This window comes from Taudactylus pleione, unplaced genomic scaffold (assembly GCF_031769625.1).
Source record: "Taudactylus pleione unplaced genomic scaffold, aTauple2 ptg000005l, whole genome shotgun sequence".
Lineage (NCBI taxonomy): Eukaryota > Metazoa > Chordata > Amphibia > Anura > Myobatrachidae > Taudactylus > Taudactylus pleione.
This window is the reverse complement of record NW_028284408.1, coordinates 19157408-19181331: the sequence shown is the minus strand read 5'-3', so window position 1 is coordinate 19181331 and position 23924 is coordinate 19157408. Positions and strand designations below refer to the sequence as shown.

Below are 23924 nucleotides of genomic sequence, written 5' to 3'. Positions count from 1 at the left end.
TGAAATACCGGTGGTTTTAAATCCCGACTGTGGAAGCCTCACAGGAGGAGATCCCGATGCCGGCTGGTAAGTACCCTAACCCTCCCCTCTCCCCCCCCTAACCCTAACCCTGCCTTGGTGGTGTCTAACCCTAAGTCCCCCGGAGGGTGCCTAAACCTAACTCCCCCTTCCTGCACCCTAAACCTAACCCTCCCGGGGGGGTGCCTGGCCCTAATCTCCCCCTAGTGCCTAACCCTAACCCCCCCTTTCCCTAGCCTAACCCTCCCTGGGGGGTGCCTACCCTGTTTCCACCGGGGGTCCCTAAACCTGACTCCTCCCCCCCTCCCCCTCCCCGTGGCTAACTCCTAAGACGCCCCGGACTTACCTCGTTCGGGATGGTGTCTGTCAGGATTCTGGCGTCGGGATTAAGATGTGTCACTATTTCGACACCTATCTTAAGTCCCGTGGTCTAATAACTACATCCCCAATTGCTGTATATGGAAAATGATGAGTTATTGGAAATGTGCAGTTGCTATTAATAGTGCTTATCTAGCTGAGTTCCCATCATGAACTATAAAGTGACACTGTACCTTGCCATTAGACTGGTATATAGAAATAGTCTGTACATTTTTTTGTAGAAATACAATAATATTTTTGTTTTTGTAGGATTTATTCTTGCTCTAATTTGTAGATTATAGTTATTTAATAACCAGGAGAATATAAAACTGAAGGCTTGTATGGTACATAGGCCCTCATTCAGACCCACTCGCGAGCGGCTGTGCGCTCGCAAGTGGGTCGATGGTCCCCACTGCGCATGCGCACGACATAGGGAGCTCCGTCGTGCGCATGCGCGAGACCCGACGAGCGAAGGACTTTTCTTCGCTCGGAGTGTCTCATCAAAGGGGGCGTGCTGTCGATGGTGACTGACAGCACGCCCCCTTTGGTGGGCGTGCTGGGGGCGTGCCTGCCAGACGGAGGCGTTCCCAAGGGAACGCCTACCGTCTGAAGCCGGCCCCACTGACATCACTAGTGATGTCAGTGGGAGTGATTTTGGCTCTGATAGAGCCAAAATCACTCCTGGCCTTGCGGTTGAAAAACCCAACCGCAGGCTTTTGCTCGCAGTTTCGATGGTCGCGATGGTCATGACCATCGCGACCATCATCCTGCATGCTCGTATATGCTGTGGGTGGTGACCCACAGCTATACGAGCGTCCAGGAGGACGCTCCATATTAATGGAGGTGGGCCCTGATTCAGAGCGAGCGTTCTGGTCAGAGCGTCCGGCTCTGAATCAGGGCCATATTTCATTGCAGTCAGGATTCCGGGGCCGGTAGTGTGAACGCTTGCATCCCGACCGCCGGGATTGCACAGTAACTACATCCAGCTATGGAATATAGATTGTAAGTTCCATTGGGGGAGGGACTGATGTGAGTGACTAAATATTCTCTTTAAAGTGCTGCGGAATATGTGTGTGCTACATAAATAACTAGTAATAATAATTTGTGTTTTTTCCATTCAATTTCTGTGCAATTCTGCTTTTAATATAAAATAACAATAATAAACTCCGAACTCGCATCATAATCATTTATAAATATTGTTTTTGTTTCCTAGATTATGAATGGCCTTTGCATAGGAAACTTTGTCCTGTCTGGATATATTTGGATGTACTCTTCTCTACTGCTTCTATCATGCACCTCTGTGCAATTTCTCTTGATCGGTATATTGCAATACGAAACCCTATCCATCACAGCCGCTTCAACTCTAGAACCAAGGCTTTCACCAAAATAATTGCTGTGTGGACTATATCTGTAGGTAAGTGCTGTAATATTGCAGGCATAGGAGCCTAATTATAAAGACAAACGGTGACAGAATTACAGACACCTTACAGACGCCGGAGAACTGACAGATTGCTACTTCTATGGCAGCTCTTTTTACTAATACGTCTGGCTTATACAAGTGTAGAGAGGAAACTTATAAAATAATGATCCCATTCTATTTCTAATGGTAAAGTAATTATTCATTAGTAACTGAATTCATTTAATCATAGACACCCAGACATTTATGGAGCCTATTAAGCCTATCCGTATACAGACATTTATTTATTTATTAACAGTTTCTTATATGGCGCAGCATATTCCGTTGCGCTTTACAATTGGAAACATTGATAGAACAAAACAGGGTAATAACAGACAGACATAGAGGTAAGAGGGCCCTGCTTGCAAGCTTACAATCTAAAGGACATTGTATGTCAGACATTGAAGCATGGATCTCTGATTTTGGCAGAGATCTGTGTTTCTCCAAAGTAACAAATAAAACCTTCCAAGTTACCAAATACTTAATAGAATGGGAAGAAATTGTCATAATAAATATGTCTTCAATACATTATATTACACAAAACCTCCAGCATAGCTGACACTACATTCCTTGCCCTTAATTCCTCGCTTTCCGGAGCTTGGCGCATACTGTAATTGTGGTCAAACCTCTGAAACCGAGGTTTGATCCCAGTTTGCAGCATAATGCATCCTGCCCATGGAGTGAGACAAAATTCTAAAGCTAAGTAGAAATGCCCTCAGTATACGCTTTGCGTTTCGTTAGATGTGCGCTTCCTCATGCAGGAAAAGTTGTACATTTTTAATTGCTATGGGCTTCAATTTGTGGAAGTGAAATATGTACATTTCCATATTTTACATGCTTATCAAAATGTCTCTGTAATCAGATTTGAGCATATCTTAAGCTGGGTACACACTACATGATATTTTGAACGATTTGGACGATTCCGACGCAACGGAATGACAAATCATTCAAAACATGTAGTGTGAACCCTCTATCCCGCTCCCAATGCACGCTCCCGCCAGTCGTCTGTCGCATCCTCAGATCTTTTGTGCATGGAGAAAGATCTGAGGATGTCACTAGTGATGCTATGCTGCCGAATGCAGCATGGCCCCCGCTACACCCCCCGACATCGCTCTATCGCTGCCAGCATCAGCAAGTGTGCGTGCACTTGTCGTCCCTCCAAAGCTGCCGGTATCGGCAAGTGTGTATGCACTTGCCGATGCCTGCATTCACGCCGGATCCGTCTCTAACGAGGTCGGTACACACTGGACATTGTCTAGTGTGTACTGGCCTTACACTTTTAGGGCTTTTATACCTGGAGAAATGGAATGAGGGGTAGGAAAGTGTTATGCTGGGTACACATTAGCCGATGTGTACCCAGCACGATATCATAGGCGCCAGGTCCCGGTATCGGCAAGTGCGTACACACTTGCCGATGCCGAGAGCAATGGTGCGACAGCGGGGGCCATGCTGCATTCAGCAGCATGGCCCCTGCTAATGGTAATGCCCATCAAACCAGGTGATGTCACTGATGATGCACGGGAGCATGCATAGTCAGCAACATAGCGGGTACACACTGCCCGATATCAACTAGTGTGTACCCGGCTTTAGTTGAGTACAGAAAGATACATTTACACATGAATGTAGCAGACTCTAGGAGATATGACCTAGGAGAGTTGGGTGCAATTCCCAGATAGGCTGGTTAGGAGGCGTAGAATCATGTATCTTTCTGGAGACCCGATGTAAAGAAACATAATAAGGATGATGATGACTTACCTACCTAGCCGCTTTTGATGTGCTGTTTGCATATAAACCACTCCAGTACTTATTATTTCCTCATGCATTCATGTTTCCCATATCTATTCTATTTTCATTTGTCATGAACTATGGCAGAAAACAGATAGCCACTGCATTTATAAAGTGGTAAATTACTGATGTGAGGGTGTTTGTATTGGATTTGGTATGGGAGGCCGGCAGTTGGGATGCCGGCAGTTGGAATCCCGACACCGGCATCTTGACAGGGCTAGCATACCAACACTTGCTGTTCGGTATGCTAACCCTCCCCCTCTCTCTACCCTAACCCTGTGTATGGTATGGCATTCACTAGGATGCTTTCTACATGGTATAGTGGTTACTGGGATGTTCCCTGTATTGTATGGTGGTCACTAGAATGTTTTCTGCATTGCATAGCAGTAACTGGGATGTTCTCTGTACTGTATGGTGTTCACTGGAGTATTCTCTGTATTGTATGACAGTTACTAGGATGTTCTCTGTATTGTAGCGTAGTCACTGGGTTGTTCTCAGTATTGTATTGCAGTTACTGGAGTGCTCTCTATATGGTATGGAGGTCATTGCGATGCTCTCTGTTTTGTATATTGTTCACTAGGATGCTCTCTGTACTGTGTGTCATTCAGGATTGTATCAGTTTTGGTTAGCAGTAGGCAGAGACTTTTTGATTTATTTTTCTCTTTGGCACTGTTGATTGACATGAATGTCATGTTGGCCCCACCTGCCATTGATTTGGTCCTGCCTATAACAAGTCACTTTTATATACTTTTTCAGGGCCACTTCAAGTTCCCAAACCACCCTTGAAGGCTTGTTGGGAGCAAAACAAAAAAAAACAAGTAACTTTGCACCCTGGTAAAAACCATGTTGCACTGCAGATGAGGCAGATATTGCTGAGTGATTTAGATGTGAGAGGTTTGCCTCCAAATTCAAATCTAAATTACAGTGTAAAAATATAGCTGTCCACTATTTGTGGGCTACATGCAACATTAGCCAGTATTTATCCTACATGCAAAAAAAAAAAGTGGTTGCACCTGACGGATCGATTAATAAATCTTATGTGGTTAATCATCGACCAAAGCTCATTTATTGTATGTCAGACCCTTATGTTGCAGAGTACTCAGGAGAGGTGAATCAACACACAACCACCAGTATAGTGTTCAAAGATTCCTCTGAGTATAATTACGTGCCGTTCAATAATATAAAGCATAGTGCTCTCACATTGCAACATATCAGTATTTTCACACTACATCTTAATACAACATTCATTGTCAGTATTCATTACATTATTATCTATACACGAGGGAGTGAACTGTTAGGGAGTTTACAATACACAGTCTATTCATAACATTATCTAGTCTGAAACTATCTGCACATTCCAAGGTTTCTGAAACTCAAAGGTTAGCAAAAATCATTATCTGTAATATTCTGCATTTAAAGCTATGAATATGAATAACTTTACAGGCACAGATCATCCATCTTGTGACAAAATGGAGTCTATATTTCGATAGCTTAATATCAGATTTATCACACCCCTTGTATTGTATTGAGCAGACCACTGTGATCCATAGACATTCTAGGGTGGAGTTGGGGAGGTACCCAAAAAGTGTTTTCAAAATGTGTGTGTCTGCGATCATGGCTGAGTTTCCAAAGGCAAAATCAGTATCTCAATGGTATGGGCGCAAATACCATAGGTGCAAGGGGGGCAGCTGCTATGGTGCTCAAAGTTGAGAGGGGCCCATCTTCCTTGTCAAAGTTACATGTGTTATATGCATTTTTCACCATTGGGTGGTATAAATGTGTCCACATACATCTATACTCCATGCAATACAATCGCAGTGCACATAATGTGAGTGTCATTCTTCACGATAGCGCCAAGCATCTTTTCTAGCAATTTTCTCCCTTAGAATGCATCTTATTCACAAAGTGATGCAAATAGGACGATCAAGCAGCTTATGCTGAATAAAGTGATATGCGACATGCCTGTATTCTGTGTGCGACTGCGGGTGTATCTGCCTGCGAAATGCTACGTTACACTGTCAGCGGCCGTGACTGTAACGTAGCATTTAACATGCAGATACACCCGCAATTACACACAGAATATAGACATGCCGCATATCACTTTATTCAGCATAAGCTGCTTGTGCATCCTATTCACGTCACTTTGCAAATAAGACGCTCAAGGAGGCTAGATGTATGTGGACACATCTGTACATAAGGGTCCATACAAACTTTTGATATGGGGCCTTCGGATACCTGCTCAGAGGCCATTTTGAGAGAGAAAGTTGACCCAGAATGAGCCCAGGAATTACTTGAGGAGACAATGGGCCTGATTCAGAGCCGCTCTTAAGCGGCCGCTCGTTCGTTCCGAGTGATGTTTGCACAACTACGCATGCGTACGGATCGTAATACGCCTGCGCAAACCAGTCAGTGTGGCCGAAAATCGTTTGTTCGCTAAATAGCGAATGCCTGTTATTTTGAGTGACAGGAGGAGGCGTATGTGGGTGGTAACAGGGGAAGGTGCTTGAAAACGGGGAGTGGAGATCAGAACGCAGGCGTGCTTAAAGGTCAAAACGGGCGTTTTATGGGTGTGCATAATTAATACAGCAGCGTCATTGACCACGTCACTGGGTTATTTTATAGTCAGAACTGCTCGCAAGATTGTGGTAGGAAAAACCAACCACAAGAATAGCGAGCAGTTCATACGCCGGTCGATGTACTCGATTAATCTAATAAATAGCGGACATGACGTAGGATGCGAGCGGCCAGGGGGCGTAGTTTTCCAAAAAACGACCGCATGTTTTGTACGCTCGTTCAGACCTAGAGGCGTGAACAGACCGCAAAGAGCAAACGGTTCATTTGAATAGCCACCCCTTTTTTCTGAACGAGCGAGCGCTAATAGCGTCCGGCTCTGAATCAGGCCCAATGTGCGTCCGTCACACACTATTTCAGGCGGGGAGTCAGGCATTAATATTTTTGCACACACAAATGCAATAGCATAAGACTCTGAATCAGGCCTTCAATTTATAGGAAAGTATGTACAAATTTTATGGTGAAACATTTGAATATATGAAAGGTAATATGGAGTTCAGGAAGGCTGCATTTTATAAATAAGAGGATTCTCTGAGAACAAGGGGACACACTTTTAAATGTACTGAAATATAATATAAAGAACTTTTCTTTACAGAAAGGATAGATCCATGGGATCCTATCAGTTGTGGTGGGCTCATATAGCAAAAGAATTCAGGGAGACAAACATATTGCTATAGTAATTTTTAGGAACTCTGAAAATAACTTCATTTGAACTAGGGGTGAGCGGGTTCGGATTTCTGAAATCCGAACCCCCCCCGAGCCCCCCCGATCCGAGTCCGATCCGAGTCAGGCTCGACTTTTCCGTCTGACTCGGATCTGAAATCGAGGCAAAACGTCATCATCCCGCCTTCCGAGTCTCGCGGGTTTTGGATCCTATATAAGGTACCCGCGTCGGCGCCATTTTCTCACTCGGCTGTGGACAGTGAAGAGGGAGGGAGGGAGTTAGGGCTGTGTAGTGTAGTGTAGTGCTGCTGTTGTCCACTACTTCAAAGTCCATAGGGGCTGGCTGTGTTGTGCTGTGCTGCTGTTGTTAATAGGGGCTGTGTCCACTACTTCAAAGTCCATAGGGGCTGGCTGGACTGTGTTGTGCAGTCAGTTCTCCATAGGGGCTGTGTCCACTCCAAAGTCCTGTGCAGTGTCCCAGTCCTAAAGGGGTGCTGTAGTGTTGTCCAGGGGGTGCTCTGTCCATCAGGGGTGCTCCCCCCAAGTGCTAAAAAAATAATATATTTTCTGTGTTTGTGAATTGTGTGCGCAGTAGCCGCACGTGCATCAACAAAGTAGTGCCAAGCGTGCGCCTGTGTCATAAGTAAAGGGCCGGCTGGCTTGACCGTTAAAGGGTGCTGTAACCCCCAAAGTACACTCCAGTCCAAACCCCCAAAAAAATTATTTTCTGTGTTTGTGAATTGTGTGCGCAGTAGCCGCACGTGCATCAACCAACAAAGTAGTGCCAAGCGTGCGCCTGTGTCATAAGTAAAGGGCCGACTGGCTTGACCGTTAAAGGGTGCTGTAACCCCCAAAGTTCACTCCAGTCCAAACCAAAAAAAAAATTATTTTCTGTGTTTGTGAATTGTATGCGCAGTAGCCGCACGTGCATCAACAAAGTAGTGCCAAGCGTGCGCCTGTGTCATAAGTAAAGGGCCGGCTGGCTTGACCGTTAAGGGTGCTGTAACCCCCGAAAGTACACTCCAGTCCAAACCAAAAAAAAAATTATTTTCTGTGTTTGTGAATTGTGTGCGCGGTAGCCGCACGTGCATCAACAAAGTAGTGCCAAGCGTGCGCCTGTGTCATAAGTAAAGGGCCGGCTGGCTTGACCGTTAAAGGGTGCTGTAACCCCCAAAGTACACTCCAGTCCAAACCAAAAAAAAAATTATTTTCTGTGTTTAGCCGCACGTATATATCAAATCGATATAACATAAATGGAGGACCAAACTTTCTCCGATAAAAATAAAATAGAGAAAGATCAAGAACCACTTCCTCCTAGTGCTGAAGCTGCTGCCACTAGTCATGACATAGACGATAACATGCCATCAACGTCGTCTGCCAAGGCCGATGCCCAATGTCATAGTAGAGGGCACATACAATCCCAAATGGCAAGGTTCAGGAAAATGACCTTGAAAAAGACATTTAAATCAGCTGAAGAGAAACGTAAACTTGCCAATATGCCATTTACGACACAGAGTGGCAAGGAACGGCTAAGGTCGATCCCTAGTATGTTCATGACTAGTGGTTCAGCTTCACATGACGATGGAAGCCCTCCTCCCACTAAAAAAATCAAAAGAGTTAAGCTGGCAAAAGCACAGCGAAGAACTGTGCTTTCTAAGAAGATATCACAAATCCCCAAGGAGAGTCCAAGTGTGGTGGTGGTTGCGATGCCTGACCTTCCCAGCACTGGACGGGAAGAGGTGGCTCTTTCCACCATTTGCACGCCCCCTGCAAGTGCTGAAAGGAGCACCCACAGTCCACTTGCTGATATGCAAATTGAAGATGTCACTGTTGAAGTACAACAGGATGAGGATACTGGTGTAGCTGGCGCTGAGGAGGAAGTTGGCGAGGAGGATTCTGATGGTGATGTGGTTTGTTTAAATCAGGCTCCGGGGGAGACAGTTGTTGTCCGTGGGATGAAAAAGCCCATCACGGTCATGCCTGGGCAGAAGACCAAACATTCCACCTCTTTGGTCTGGCAATATTTCTATCCAAATCTGGACAACAACTGTCTTGCCATATGTACCATATGTAAAGGTGAAATAAGTAGGGGTAGGGACGTCAACCACCTAGGAACATCCTCCCTTATACGGCACCTGCAGCGCGTTCATAAAAAGTTACTGTCAAGTTCAGAAACTTTGGCTAAGACCGTAAGCAGTCCAGGGACACCTAAATCCCGTTATCCTGTTGTATCCAAGCGCCTGCAAACCACACCGTCATCTCCCTCCTCGTCAATTTCCTCCTTAGTCAGGATCAGAAGTAGTCCTGGCATGACTGACTCTCCTATCCGGGATTCCTCCGGAGGATCCTGCATTGCTACGCCTACTGCTGCCGCTGCTGCTGTTGCTGCTGCTGGGAGTCGTTCATCATCCCAGAGAGGAAGTAGGAACACCACTACTTTTACTAAACAATTGACCCTCCAACAGTCCTTAGCGAGGAGGATGAAGTACGACAGCAGTCATCCTGAAGCAAAACGTATAACTGAGGCCTTGACTGCTATGTTGGTGTTAGACGTGCGTCCGGTATCCGCCATTAGTGCAGTGGGATTTAGACAATTGATGGAGGTAGTGTGTCCCCGGTTCCAAATCCCGTCTAGATTCCACTTCACTAGGCAGGCGATACCGAGACTGTACAGAAACGTCAGAAAAAGTGTCCTCAGTGTCCTGAAAAATGTCGTTGTACACAATGTCCACTTAACCACGGACATGTGGACAAGTGGAACAGGGCAGACTAAGGACTATATGACTGTGACAGCCCACTGGGTAGATGTATCACCTTACGCAGCAACAGCAGCAGCGTCACCAGTAGCAGCATCTCAGAAACGCCAGCTCATTCCAAGGCAGGCTACGGTGTGTATCACCGGTTTCAGTAAGAGGCACACCGCCGACAACCTCTTAGAGAAACTGAGGGAAATCATCGCCCAGTGGCTTACCCCACTTAGACTCTCCTGGGGATTTGTGATATCTGACAACGCCACCAATATTGTGCGGGCATTACATCTGGGCAAATTCCAGCACGTCCCATGTTTTGCTCACACAATAAACTTGGTGGTGCAGAATTTTCTGAAAAGTGACAGGGGCGTGCAGGAGACGCTTTGGGTGGCCCGAAAAATTTCTGGCCACTTTCGCCATTCAGCGACTGCGTGCCGAAGACTGGAGCGCCAGCAAACACTCTTGAACCTGCCCCGCCATCACCTGAAGCAAGAGGTTGTGACGCGGTGGAACTCAACCCTCTATATGCTTCAGAGGATGGAGGAGCAGCAAAAGGCCATACAAGCCTATACATCCACCTATGACATAGGCAAAGGAGGGGGTATGCACCTGACTCAGGCGCAGTGGAGAATGATTTCCGTGTTGTGCAAGGTTCTCCAGCCCTTCGAACTTGCCACACGTGAAGTCAGTTCAGACACTGCCAGCTTGAGTCAGGTCATTCCCCTCATCAGGCTTTTGCAGAAGCAGCTGGAGAAAGTGAAGGAGGAGCTAAGATGGAGCGATTCCGCTCGGCATGTGGGACTTGTGGATGAAGCCCTTCATTCGCTTTGCCAGGATTCCAGGGTGGTCAATCTGTTGAAATCAGACCACTACATTTTGGCCACCGTGCTTGATCCTAGGTTTAAAGCCTATGTGGTGTCTCTCTTTCCGGCCGACACAAGCCTGCAGAGGTGCAAAGACCTGCTGGTGAACACACTGTCAGCTGAAGCGGAACGTGACACGTCAACGGCTCCTTCTTCATTTTCTCCCGCAACTGGGGCTGCCAGGAAGAAACTTAGGTATCCTAAGCAACCCGCTGGCGGTGATGCAGGGCAGGCAGGACCAAGTTTGGACATCTGGTCCGGACTGAAGGACCTGGCAACAATTTCTGACATGTCTACTGTCACTGCATATGATACTGTCACCATTGACAGAATGGTGGAGGATTACATCGGTGACAGCATCCAAGTAGGCATGTCAGACAGTCCATACCTGTAATGGCAGGAAAAAGAGGCAATTTGGAGGCCCCTGTACAAACTGGCTCTATTTTACCTGAGTTGCCCCCCCTCCAGTGTGTACTCCGAAAGAGTGTTTAGTGCAGCCGGGAACCTTGTCAGTGAAAGGCGTAGGAGGTTGCTTCCACAGAATGTGGAGAAGATGATGTTCATCAAAATGAATTATCAGCTCTTCCAGGGAGACCAGCCTCCAGAAGGTACAGAGGGACCTGTGGTGGTGGATTCAAGTGGGGACGAGTTAATACTTTGTGAGGATGAGGATGTACACACTGAAGAGGATGAGGAATCGGTGGATGAGGAGGATGAGGATGACATCTTGCCTCCGTAGAGCCAGTTTGTGCAGGGACCCATTAATTGCCAGCTTGTTTTGTGGGGGCCCAAACGAACCAATCATTTCAGCCACAGTTGTGTGGCAGACCCTGGCGCTGAAATGATTGATTTGTTAAAGTGTGCATGTCCTGTTTATACAACATAAGGGTGGGTGGGAGGGCCCAAGGACAATTCCATCTTGCACTTCTTTTTTTTCTTTGCATTATGTACAGTTTGGGGCCTAGTTTTTCTAACTGCCATCCTGTCTGCCACTGCAGTGTCACTCCTAGATGGGTCACGTGTTTGTGCCGCCCACTCGTGTCGCTTAGCATAGTCATCCAGCTACCTCGGTGCAACCTTTTGGACATAAAAACACTATTGTGAGGTGTGAGGTGTTCAGAATAGACTGGAAATGAGTGGAAATTAAGGTTATTGAGGTTAATAATAGCATAGGAGCAGAAAAACCTACAAATTCTGTGATTTTAGCTGTTTTTATGCTTTTTTTAAAAAAAAATACAGATCCAAAACACAAAACCCAGAACCCAAAACACGGAAGGGTGGTTTTGGCAAAACCAATCCAGATCCAAAACACGAAGAAAGATCCAGATCCAAAACCAAAACACAAAACACGAAAAGTGGCCGGTGCACACCCCTAATTTGAACATTATGTATATGTGTATTTTACTGGATCTGTGTAGTTTATTTGATTATTAGAATGTTAGCTGTCTCCGGGGAGTTTGCCTAATTTGTAGTGTATATAATGTTTATTTTACTGATTTGGTTAAGTAGATACAAAGGGGCTGATTCGAAGTCGGACGGATGTTTTTGCACAGACAATGGTCGAGTTCGAGCATACAGCGTATGTGCAGTTACGGATTTTGGAGTATCTCCATCCAGTCTGAGTCAGACAGGTATATGTCTTATCTATCTTTCTGTGAAATTGGCGTTTAGAGACAGAAACTGGATGGCGACAATGCAAACGCACGGAGGTGTTCTGACTTGTGGAGGTCTCATGGGAGTGTTGTGGGTGTGTAGCTTAAGTTCTGTCTTATTCTGAATCATGCATACAGAGAAGGGAAGTCTGTTTCTGGGGGATCTCTCGCACCTATCATGGGGCTGGTGCTGATACTAATGATGGTTGCGGCTGTGAACAGAAAAACAGTGGGCGAAGCGGTTTCCCGCTTGAAGCTGCAAGGATACTTGCGTTAGCGTATGTAGTATAACAGGCTTCCACGCCTGCCCACAAATAAAGCTGCTTTACGTCCGACTCAGAATCAGGGGTCTATGTACTAAGCCTTGAGAGAGATAAAGTACCAACCAATAAGCTCCTGTCATTTTGCAAACACAGCCTGCAAAGTGACAGTTAGGAGCTAATAGGTTGGTACTTTATCTCTCTCCACTTCATCTCACCCTCAGCCTCAAAGCCTGGCTTCCAATTTGGAATATGATTAGTCTTATTCTGGAATATAATGTCTTCAGAATCACAATCAATTCTTACATCCACTCTATGGATGATAATTGCATCATATTTCATATGAGCATCAGTCTTTTCATTGCTTTTCATAACATCCGGTATAGTGGAAAATGGTGGGAAAATCTGTGGACACAGAGCAGCATTGGTAGGAAGACCGACATCTCAATATGGCACCAGAGATTCAACTATTTGCAGAGTAATCTGTAACAGCACTCTGGTCCCATAACCTATTGGCAGAGTACAGAATTAACACAATGCTGGAGATCTGGGCGCTGAACGTACAGTAGGACCTGTTAACGAGTGTGAAGTGCGAGCGGACATGCTGAGTACAGTAGTCCTTCAGACAGATTGCTGTGCCAGGATATACTTTGCCAAAGTACTGTACATGTGGTGTTGAATATGAAACGCAGTTGTTGGTGCTAGTGGTGGTTAGTCCACACGTAGAACAGCTTAACCAGTTCTTAGATTTATTGAATCAGGTGTAACAATAAGTTGCATAAGACACAGGGATGTCACAGGCGTAACAGCGGAATCGGTATGTAATGCCGGCTGTCGGAATGCCTACTGTCAAAATTCCGACAGCGGTATCCTGATGGTTGGTATCCCGATATACTTACCCTCCCCCCTTCCCCCCCTAACCCTCCCTTCTTGTAGCCTAACCCTAACCATCCCCACCCCACACCCTAACTCTCCCCATTAGTGCCTAAACCTAACCCTCCCCCTTAGTGCCTAACCCTAACCCCCACCCCTCCAGTGATGCCTATCCTTCCCCCCTAGGGGTGTCTAACCTCCCCCCCCAAAAAAACTAAAGCTAACCCTGCTATGCAACCTAACCCCAGTGGCTAACAGATAAGGACCCCCCGGACTTACCTTGTTTGGGCTGGCGTCCTTCTGGATTCCGGCGTAGGGATTAAGATTGGCGTCGGTATTTCGGCGCATATCTTAAGTCCCTTGTCGGGCTTCCCCTGTCGAGATTTAGATCAGTGGCATCGTGGCTGCTGGTTTCATAACTACATCCCGCAACAGCCGTATGCAGATATATATATGTATAAGAGCAGCCTGGAGCTTAGGGTGTTGCTGGGCATTGTACAGCGCTGGACGTGATAGCACTAAATACAGTAAATCTGTGGATGGTAGCACTATTGCCCCTCACTATAGCGGTGGTGATACAGTGTACTTACAGTGTCCAGTTTGGGCTCTGGATGGCTCTGTGGCTGTGAGTGTCCTGGGTCCGTCTGTGCTCATGGAATGCCAGGGAAGGAAGACGTGCAGAGATGCTGCGCATGCACAATATTGCATGTCAGAGGTCGGGGCCTGTTTGGCTGAGCTTCGGCAGGTCCTAATGACTGCTGAGTCAACTTACCTTGCAAGGTACAGGGTAGGAGGCAATGCAGGAGCACACTCCTTCCAACATAAACTAGAGTTTCCCAAACTTGATCCTCAAGGCACTGTAATGGTCCAGGTTTTAAAGACATCCATGCTTGTGCACAGATGGTAAAGTCAAACTGATTGAGGTACTGTACTGAATAAAAATGAATGTAGGAGTGGCAGAAATGGGAGCCCAAACTCTGCCACCTAAGGAGAATTAGTGGGTTTCCCAACTTAACCCAAAGGGAATAAAACTGAAGATGCTGAAAAATTTACTTTATAGATCAGAACTTTATTGTGACACTTCTGCTATGCAAAACTAGTCTTCTACTCTCCATAAATGGGAGTCTTTAATGCATAAAAGGAAATTCTCACTTAGGGCTCTATTTACTACAATCCGCATATTGAATGCGGATTGTAGTGTGATATTACCGAGTGAATTCGCATTCCGAATTCAGGCAATATCACAGGGATTTACTATAAATCCCTTGCAGGGACAGAGCTTGCGATAAAGCTCTGTCCCTGCGGATCCCATCCGCACTCTAGTCGTGGTATTTTCGGAAAAAATACCGCGACTAAGAGCCCGCGCATGCGCCGACCCACCGTCGCTGCTACCCCCCACCTCCAGGTGGCGTTATTATCACAGGGCTTCCCCCGGTATTTTTTTACAATTTATTTTTAGTAACTTGCACACAGATCACATTTCCCATTACAATTATGGGAAATGCGATCTGCTTTACTAAAAATAAGTGATACTGGGGGTTGTAGTAGAATTTTACTAATTCTACTCCAATTGCCCTGTAATAACTACAGGTGAAACTAAAATAATGTGAAAAGGGTGTGAAAACACCCTTTTTCACTTTATTTTAGTAAAAATAATGTTAATAAATAGAGCCCTTAAAATTTCAATGCATTTCACGCACCTGTCCGCTTCCTCTGGCAGTGATAAATGACGCTGACTGAGAAAGTGGCCAGGTGCTGTGAAATGTATTTGCAATTTAAGTGAGAATTTCATTGTCCTTTTATGCTTTATTTTTAAAGCCTGGTTTTTAACTTGTAATTCTGTGTTTTTAAATTATTTTTAAATAATTTGTATTTTTAATTATTCCTTTAACCATTGTTGTCTACAATAGTGAAAATGATTTTGTTATTTTTAAATTTTGTTTATCCATGACTATAGCGAGTTGTAATATGATGCCATTAATCTAACTAATAAATCCTTTGATTATTATTTATGTATTTTTTTGTTGGGTCGTCCCTTATTTGTCAATTCCTGCCCATCCTTCATGTTTGGCTATCTTAAGTGCTGACACTACCTTTGACAGTCCTATATTGCTTGGCTTACATACAGTATATGGTAAGGGACTAGTTTTGCATAGCAGAAGTGTCACAATGAAGTATGATCTATAAAGTACCCTACTCTCCTGTTTTCAACTGTACTAAATAATTAAGTCAACTGTGTTTAAGCATAGATATCCTTAAAACCTGGACTATTAGGTTGTCTTGAGGATATAGTTTGGGAATGACTGGATTAAACCCTGAATGGTTCAGTAAAGCAGGACTTGTGGAACTATTAATGCTGCACCTTTCCAACTGATTCCAGGTCTTCAGAGGGAGCTGAGACAAGAAATAGATCAGAAGCTAAGTCTGGCTATTCACCTACTGTATGTTGGAAAAAGCCCCGGGGGAACAGCTGTTGCTAAGTAACAAAATGGAGCTCATAAGGATGGCACACAAGGAGGTTCAGCTTAAAAGAAATCTGTCAAAAGCTTGTGTATAGGCTCTGACATGACAGAAAGAGTGAATTTAAGAAGTTTATTACTAGTGTCAGAACAAAACAACAAAATGTAAGTGAAATGCAAGCAAGCACAAACACCATGCAAGGAAGTCTACAAAAAACATAAATGAGAATGACAGCTATTTGCTGAAACAGGACAGGACAACAAGTAAATCCAGGACAAGTGAAAATGTTCCATAACAAGTCAGAAGTCACTTGGCATGTGAGAAATGAGGTCCAAGACAAGCAAGCTACAAGGCCAGAGAATCCACCAGAAGGACAGGACATTACAGGATCTGGGCCAGGGAAAAACAAAGATTATGCATATTCCAGGGAGACAAGTTAAAATGATCTGGCAGATAATTTCAGCCTTAGTTCATTGATTAGAGGACCAGCTGCAGAGGTGTTGAAAGTACCTAAATCCATTACCTGCTAGAATGAACAACATAAGAACAGCAGCAAGAAAGATCACAAGATCCTGGCAATAGTACTATGAAGCTGGGTCCTCATGCCTACATGTCCAAACATATATTCATGGTGAATCCTATGGTTAGTATTTCTACCAGATCCAAATGACAGTTGGACTGATGCGGCTGTCATTCAATTATGCACTTACCCATCAGGAGGTAACAGGTTGACATTTCAAACTTCTACTTCTTGATCAGCTACAGAACTCCAATTCAGCAGAGTATATAACACAAGATATTTGCAGTTCTTGAAATAAACCACATGGACGTGTCAAAGACCCACCAGCAACAAGAGGATGTCAATATTAAAAGATGCCAATTCCGTGACTTTCAAATGGGGCAGTAGCCAGTAGCTTCTTATTTATGAAGCTGCCACCTGCTTCTCCTCCATGTTGGTAATGGACTGGAAGTGCGGTGCTGGGATATGATAGGCTGGCAAGAGGACACCAACCTCTGCTACATGCAACGTTTAAAGGTTGGGATGGTATGGGTCAGTTTCCAGAGCCAGATTTAGGACTGTGGGGACCCCTAGGCTGAAGAGCTGAGGGAGGCCCTGCAGATCAGGGGCAAAGAGAAATGGAATAATTGCAGTGCTGTTATGTAAGTTAATGAAATCAAAATCTATCACATAAAATAGGTGCTTGTGTGTAAGAATAAAGGAAGTTAACTCACCAAATTAGATGAAACTAGATGATCTAATTTAGGTTGCAGCTTATCAGCCAGAAGGTAGGCATGGCTTGCACCGGAGCATTTCTTCTTGGTGTTGGAACCCAGGAACTGGCTGTGACACCACAAGCCCCAGGACCGCTGTACTACAGTATGTAGCTTGCCTCTTGATGGCTCAAATGCATCTTTCCTCTGCTTCAGCATAATGTACTCCACCCACCTATTGCAAATATGCAGTCACTGCTAGTTATCAGACCACATACTGTAGGCGATACTTATAGCAACAGTTTGCGGATGAGTTTTAATGACACTCATGCTTGTGTTTGTTTGTAGAACCGAGGTCAGGTAGATGTCTGTTTGAGAAATGGGTGGCATGTAAGCAAAGCTGGCAGACCTGAGGAGACCTCTTGACATGTGAATAGATGGTTCCCTGACCGGGAATCGAACTCGGGTCTCAGCAGAGAGATGCCAGATCATACCCACTAGACCACCAGGGACGTCGGTGTTGATGATGGTATAATGTATGTAGCATAGAAGAGTGTAGCAGTAGATTAACCAGGCTGAACTGGGTTGTTACTTGATAATGATAAAAGCATTCTTCTTATTTGGGTCTGTAGTCCAGGACACTTGAGTGGAAGATCTTGGCAGAAGTACTGTACTTACCAGGCTTGGGCTGTGTGTCCTCTGTAGTTTGGGACCACTCTAATGATGACAGGACTTGACACAGACCGAACACCGGAATGGATGGTAGCTGTAGAATAATCAGAAATGGAACCAGGGAAGCTGGAACGGCTGATATTACCTGAGCAGACTGGTGTATGCTTTGCACAGGTGTAGAACAAATTCAGTAAACAGGAGCAGGCTGGATTTACCTGTGCAATGTGAGATGCTGATTACACAGGAGTAGAATGGCAAATAAAGTTAGTGCAGCATAAATAAACAGAACTCCACCAGCAGGATAACAATTGATTGTAACCGGAGCACAGTTGAGCTTCACTCAGTAAGGACTGAGCTAGACATTGCACTGGCGATGACTGAGAGCCAGAAGCTAAAATATATACCCCGGGGTTAGCCAGGATTGGATGAGCAGCGTCAGATGTTCCAGGCTGACTCAGGCTGGCTAGTGATTGGCTGGATTGATCAGGTGATCGGGACAACAGTACTCCGGAGCTGGCTGGATGTGAGTTGCGGCCTAGCAGACCAGAAACAATGAAGCCTGCATCTCACAGAGATGACAGTGGACGCACGAACTGAGCTCAGGGAGCGAGCCGGCCGGCCACAGGAGCGGTAAGTGACCCAGCGGCCGGGGTAACAAGCCCAGGTTGTGACAGGCAACAGTTGACAACAAGACCCTTAAATCAATACCCCTTCAATAATCAATCTTGAAAATAAAAAATGAAGCAAATGCATGAGTATTGGGGCCTGGTTCTCAGTCTGACGCAGTGGCACCCGGTTCTGTGTCTTTTACCGGTCACACACCTACGACTTTATGCAAATGCCGCTACAAGAGTTTGGTATACAGCTGTGTGTGTGAACGTGCAAGAGACGCCGACTTTGAACGTCTTCAGAGGCTCAAATACCACTTGGTGCATTTTTTTGCACCATCGAAACCCATGCTAGGTGCAGACTGTCCGTCAGAGTATGACCTCTAACGTGAAAGATCATGCGTCTGAGTTTGCAACCACTTCAGTGACATTCCCATAACACTCCCATAAAATTGACCATCTCAGTGCAAGCGCATAGTTATTTCCTCCCATTCATCGCTAAGGAACATCCAATAAATGTTCGAGACATTTCTGAGACTGTGCATCTCTATCGTAACTGCAATTCTGTTAGCACGGACGCTGGACGCATGCGCAGTGTGACTTAGATGCATCAACATTAGAAAACAATTGCTCAACTACGTCTGACATCAACGGTGCATCCAACTCAGAATCAGGCCATTGTTGTCAAAGATAAGCTCCATAGCGTCTGACTCTGACATGCCCTACTTGAAGTGTAAAACTAGTTACAAGTTACAGCACATATCTATAACGTACAATAACGTAATAGAAACTGTTTTAGGCAATGGCAGAGCAGCAGCATGATGCATTCAGCCACTGGAGACCTTTTTAGAAGGCAATTTAAAAGAAATCTAATATGAAATCAAAGCAATACATCAACAGTTTAAAAAGCAATGTTCCCAGTTACAGTAATTAGGGTTTATTGTTTGTTTTTTGACTCATCACCCTGACACCCTACTGTTCTTGTTTTCTTTTTAGACCTAACCTGAATGAGTAAATGTGCTGGCTTTAAATTTGCCCAGATCTTTTAGAGCTCTGACCACCAGCTTCCCATGCACACAGCATAATCTGCACTAGCAAAAACAGTGTTGCAACCCTCTAATACATACTTGCCTACTTTTCAAAAAGCATTTCAGGGAGATTGTGAGAGCAGCACCTATGAGAGCGGCGGTAAAGTGGACATGTACTGGTACATCCGAGAGGTGTGTCATAAAATTGATTAACATCCAAATGTAAATGAGCCCCAATGCAGTTAGTAAGATCTACTTCTTGATGAAAACACACTGACAGGCCCACCAAGAGCCGCGGCGGGCCCGGGTAACAGGGGGCGTGGCCTAATCGCGGGAGGCATGGCCACGCCCCCTTCCCGGGGAAAAAAAGTTTTGCAGCGGCATTGCGCACTGGGGTGGGGGGGCCCTCTGAGCCCCCTCAGCCTGGTGCAAAACCGGGAGGGGGCGCGATCAGTGTGATCGCTCCCCCCGTACAGGCATAGGAGATTGCTGTGGCTGCTGCTCAGCAGCCACGAGCAGGCTCCCACTGCAGCTCAGCACACGCATGTGCTGGGCTGCTGCGAGGGAGGGGGGGGCGGCGCCGGGCCCCTCAGGAAGCCCGGACCCGGGTAATCTGTACCCGCTCCCCCCCTCTCAGCGTCCCTGCACACTGATACCTTTTTAGAAAATGTATGTAGCCATAGGGCTCATTATGCTGGAATCGGTATGAAATACCGCCAGCCGCATGGTTCGATTCCCAGCAGCGACTAGCCGACAAAAGCAGAGATCCCGGCAGCGGAACCCGACAGCGCTGGAAATCCCGATCATCGCTAAAGTAAGTATAAACTAACCTAACCCCCTAACCCTCCTTAGGGGTGCCTAACCCTAACCTCCCCCCCAAGTGCTTAACCCTAATCCCCCCTCTAAGTGCCTAACCCTAACTAACCCACCCCTTCCCCGCTGCCTAAACCTAAGTCCCCCGGGGAGGGGCCTAACCCTAAGTCCACCACGGGTGCCCTACACCTAACCCCCCCCCCCGCGGCTGTACGCTCGCGGCGCCCGGCATCCCTTCGATCGGGATGCCAGGCGCCAGTCTCCCAGCGTCGGGGAAATGTCAGCGTCTACATCTAGACGCCCGGCATTTCACCCTCGCCGGCATATGACAGTCGGGAAGCCGGCTGTCGGTATTGAGGCAGCCATTTCCCGATTGTTGACCATTATGCTTTATAACCAATGCAGGGAAATTACACTAATGATCTCATTTGAATTAATATATCTTTGTTTTTTATATACATAACAGCTACATAATGGGGTTAAGGTGCAATCAGGGAGATTGCAAGACTCTTCAGGGAGTCAGGAAGATTGCTACTATTTCAGTGAGTCTCCCTGGCAATCAGTGAGAGTTGGCAAGTACTATATGCTCTAATACCCTAAAATGGCCTGGTCCACTTTATTATTTATTTATTACCAGCTATTTATATAGCACACACAAATTCCGCAGCACTTTACAGAGAATATTTACCCATTCACATCAGTCCCTGCTTACAATCTATGGGCCTAATTCAGCATTGGACGCAATGCTGAGCGCAGATTCCCGATTACCGGGAATCTGCGTATGTGCAGAACCCATTCTATGAATGTGCAGAACGGGTCCTGCGTGATAGCACGCAGCCCCGTCTATGTCTCAACAACATTAATAAAACAAAACTGGGTTGTAAGAGCCAGACATAAAGGTAAGAGGGCCCTATAGATTGTAAACTTACGAGCAGGGCCCTCTTACCTTTATGTCTGTCTCTTATAACCCAGTTTTGTTCTATTAATGTTGTTTCAAATTGTAATGCACATCGGAATATGCTGTGCTATATAAGAAACTGTTAATAAATAAATAAATAAAAAATAGATATATCTATATGGGATGCAGTCACCAACCCGGCGGTCACAATGCTACGCCGAGAATACCGGAGCCGGAATCCCGACAGCATTCAGAATGCCAGCTCCAGAATCCCGACCGCTAACATCCCGTAAGTATTAAGGTATGTATTTAGACGCCCACCAGCCTGACACAAGACGCCCACTTTCCCTTAGTAACATACATCATCTCCAGGAAGTGTATTAAACAATCGGTAACATCGAGCAACATAGGACCCATACGCAGCACTTGTGGCTGACCCTACCCTACCGCAAGCACTGCGAGTGCTGCTGTTTGTAATTCAGCCATGTGACGTGTACGCTGACGCTGCGTCTTAATTATGCGCACCTCTGAAACGGCATTCAGATGCGCAGACACACCTGGGTTTGCACCACCACACACCCGTTTCTATCGACCATCCCCTGTCACCACTCACAAATGGCACGTCCTGTCACTCATGATTGCGGAGCGTCAGTGTACAGGGTGCAAACGCTTCCCGATCGCATTGACTACTTTGCGCACGCGCACTGCATCTTGTACGCATGCACAGATTGCAAACATCAGCGGGCTGCGTGCGAACGCAGCCTTGCAAACGGGTCTGAATCAGGCCCATTGTCCCATCCCAGGATCAACCCATGATTTTGGCTGAAAATAGCTGAACATCACTTCTAGCTGATCATGGCCGACCGCTGCAAGTGCTGCAAAATCCAGAGAACTGGGTGCCCTGATGATCTGGGTGTCTTTTAGGGAACAGGATAAAGAATCTAGCAGTACCTTCAAAACCCACCTTGTGGCATTTAAGAAACTAAGCACCACACTTTAAAATATAGCAGTGTCAATACAGTCAATGCACATATATCACATGCAGTACTGGGTAAGAGGGGGTGTCTGGCTGGGTTAGTTAGCATCAATATTCCCTGCGCTCAACACACATGTTTACATATATTTGTGATGTGTAAAACTAAAAATGATTCTGTGCTATATGTGTATTTGGTGCATAAGAAATAGGGTTATAATAGAAATGTTATAAGTATTTCACTAGACAGAGAATTCTCTGGGTTTTTTTAGGGAGGGGGGTGTTCGCATTCCTAGACATGATGAACACATCAGGATCATTACAAAACTCATCCAAATAAATCCAACATATTAATATTTAAAATTTAAAGACTTCCCAAAAAGATCTAATCCTCCGTACCCACTGGTGTTAATACTACGCCTTTAACATGTTTTTTTCACAGGGTAAGTGCATGTAAAATATATCTGAAGATAAAAATCATTACACTAAATGGGGTCACACATATTTTCGTTTTACTTGTGTTGCGCTGCAGTGGATTATTTTGAACAGATTTTGTTCCATTTCAGTTTGTCTGATGTTGAAATTATACAGTCATTTGGAACCAATATTAATGCATATATGAAAGTATAAATACTTGCAATACATTCATATGTGTATTATTAATAGTATTTTAACTAGGGGTGAGCGGGTTCGGATTTCTGAAATGCGAACCCCCCCGATCCGAGGCCGATCCGAGTCAGGCTCGACTTTTCCCGCATGACTCAGATCTGAAATCGAGGCAAAACGTCATCATCCCGCCTTCCGGATCTCGCGGGTTTTGGATTCTATATAAGGTACCCGCGTCGGCACCATTTTCTCACTTGGCTGTGGACAGTGAAGAGGGAGGGAGTTAGGGCTGGCTGGGCTGTGTAGTGTAGTGTAGTGCAGTGTAGTGTTGTGCTTTGCTCTGCTGCGCTGTGCTGCTGTTGTCCATAGGGGCTGTGGCCCTAATTCAGCGCCGGACGCTCTGACAGCGCTCGCTCTGAATCAAGGCCGTCCCTCCTACTTTTTGGAGCGGCCTCCTGGCCGCTCGCATAGCTGTGGGTGACCACCCACAGCTATAGCGAGCGGCCAAAATGATGGTCGCGATGGTCAAGACCATCGCGACCATCGGGCTTGCAACGAGACCCTTGCGGTAGGGTCTCGCTGCCGCAAGCCCTGGAGTGCTTATGGCTCTATCAGAGCCAAAAGCACTCCCACTAACATCACTAGTGATGTCAGTGGGGCCGGCCCCAGACGGTAGGCGTTCCCATGGTAACGCCTCCGTCTGGGCAGTCACCTCCCCGGCACGCCCACCAAAGGGGGCGTGCTGTCAATCACCATTGACAGCACGCCCCTTTTGGTGCGAGACCCATAACGACGGCTTGGCCATCGTTATTCGGGTCTCGCACATGCGCAAGATGGAGCCGCCTCCGTCGTGCGCATATGCACTTGGGCAACATCGACACGCTTGCGAGCGCTCAGCGCTCGCGAGCGGGTCTGAATCAGGCCCTGTGTCCACTCCTCCAAAATCCATAGGGGCTGGCTGTGTTGTGCTGTGCTGCTGTTGTCCATAGGGGCTGTGTCCACTCCTCCAAAGTCCATAGGGGCTGGCTGTGTTGTGCTGTGCTGCTGTTGTCCATAGGGGCTGTGTCCACTCCTCCAAAGTCCATAGGGGCTGGCTGTGTTGTGCTGTGCTGCTGTTGTCCATAGGGGCTGCGTCCACTCCTCCAAAGGTCTATAGGGGCTGGCTGGACTGTGTTGTGCAGTCAGTTGTCCATAGGGGCTGTGTCCACTCCAAAATCCTGTGCAGTGTCCCAGTCCTAAAGGGGTGCTGTAGTGTTGTCCAGGGGGTGCTCTGTCCATCAGTGGTATATATATATATATATATATTTTTTTTTTTATATATATATATATATATATATTATATATTTTTTCTGAGTTTGTGAATTGTGGCCCTGATTCAGAGCCGGACGCTCTGACCAGAGCGCTCG

General features: G+C 46.0%; 1 protein-coding gene across 1 annotated transcript in view; it reads left to right on the top strand.

Annotated features, from left to right (window-relative positions):
• HTR2A (5-hydroxytryptamine receptor 2A) overlaps window positions 1-23924 on the top strand; it is a 133122-nt gene that overhangs the window by 59569 nt on the left and 49629 nt on the right. Inside the window, exon 3 of the mRNA XM_088478243.1 lies at window positions 1589-1789. Within this exon, the coding sequence (XP_088334369.1) occupies window positions 1589-1789 (201 nt within the window). The remainder of the gene's footprint in view (window positions 1-1588; window positions 1790-23924) is intronic.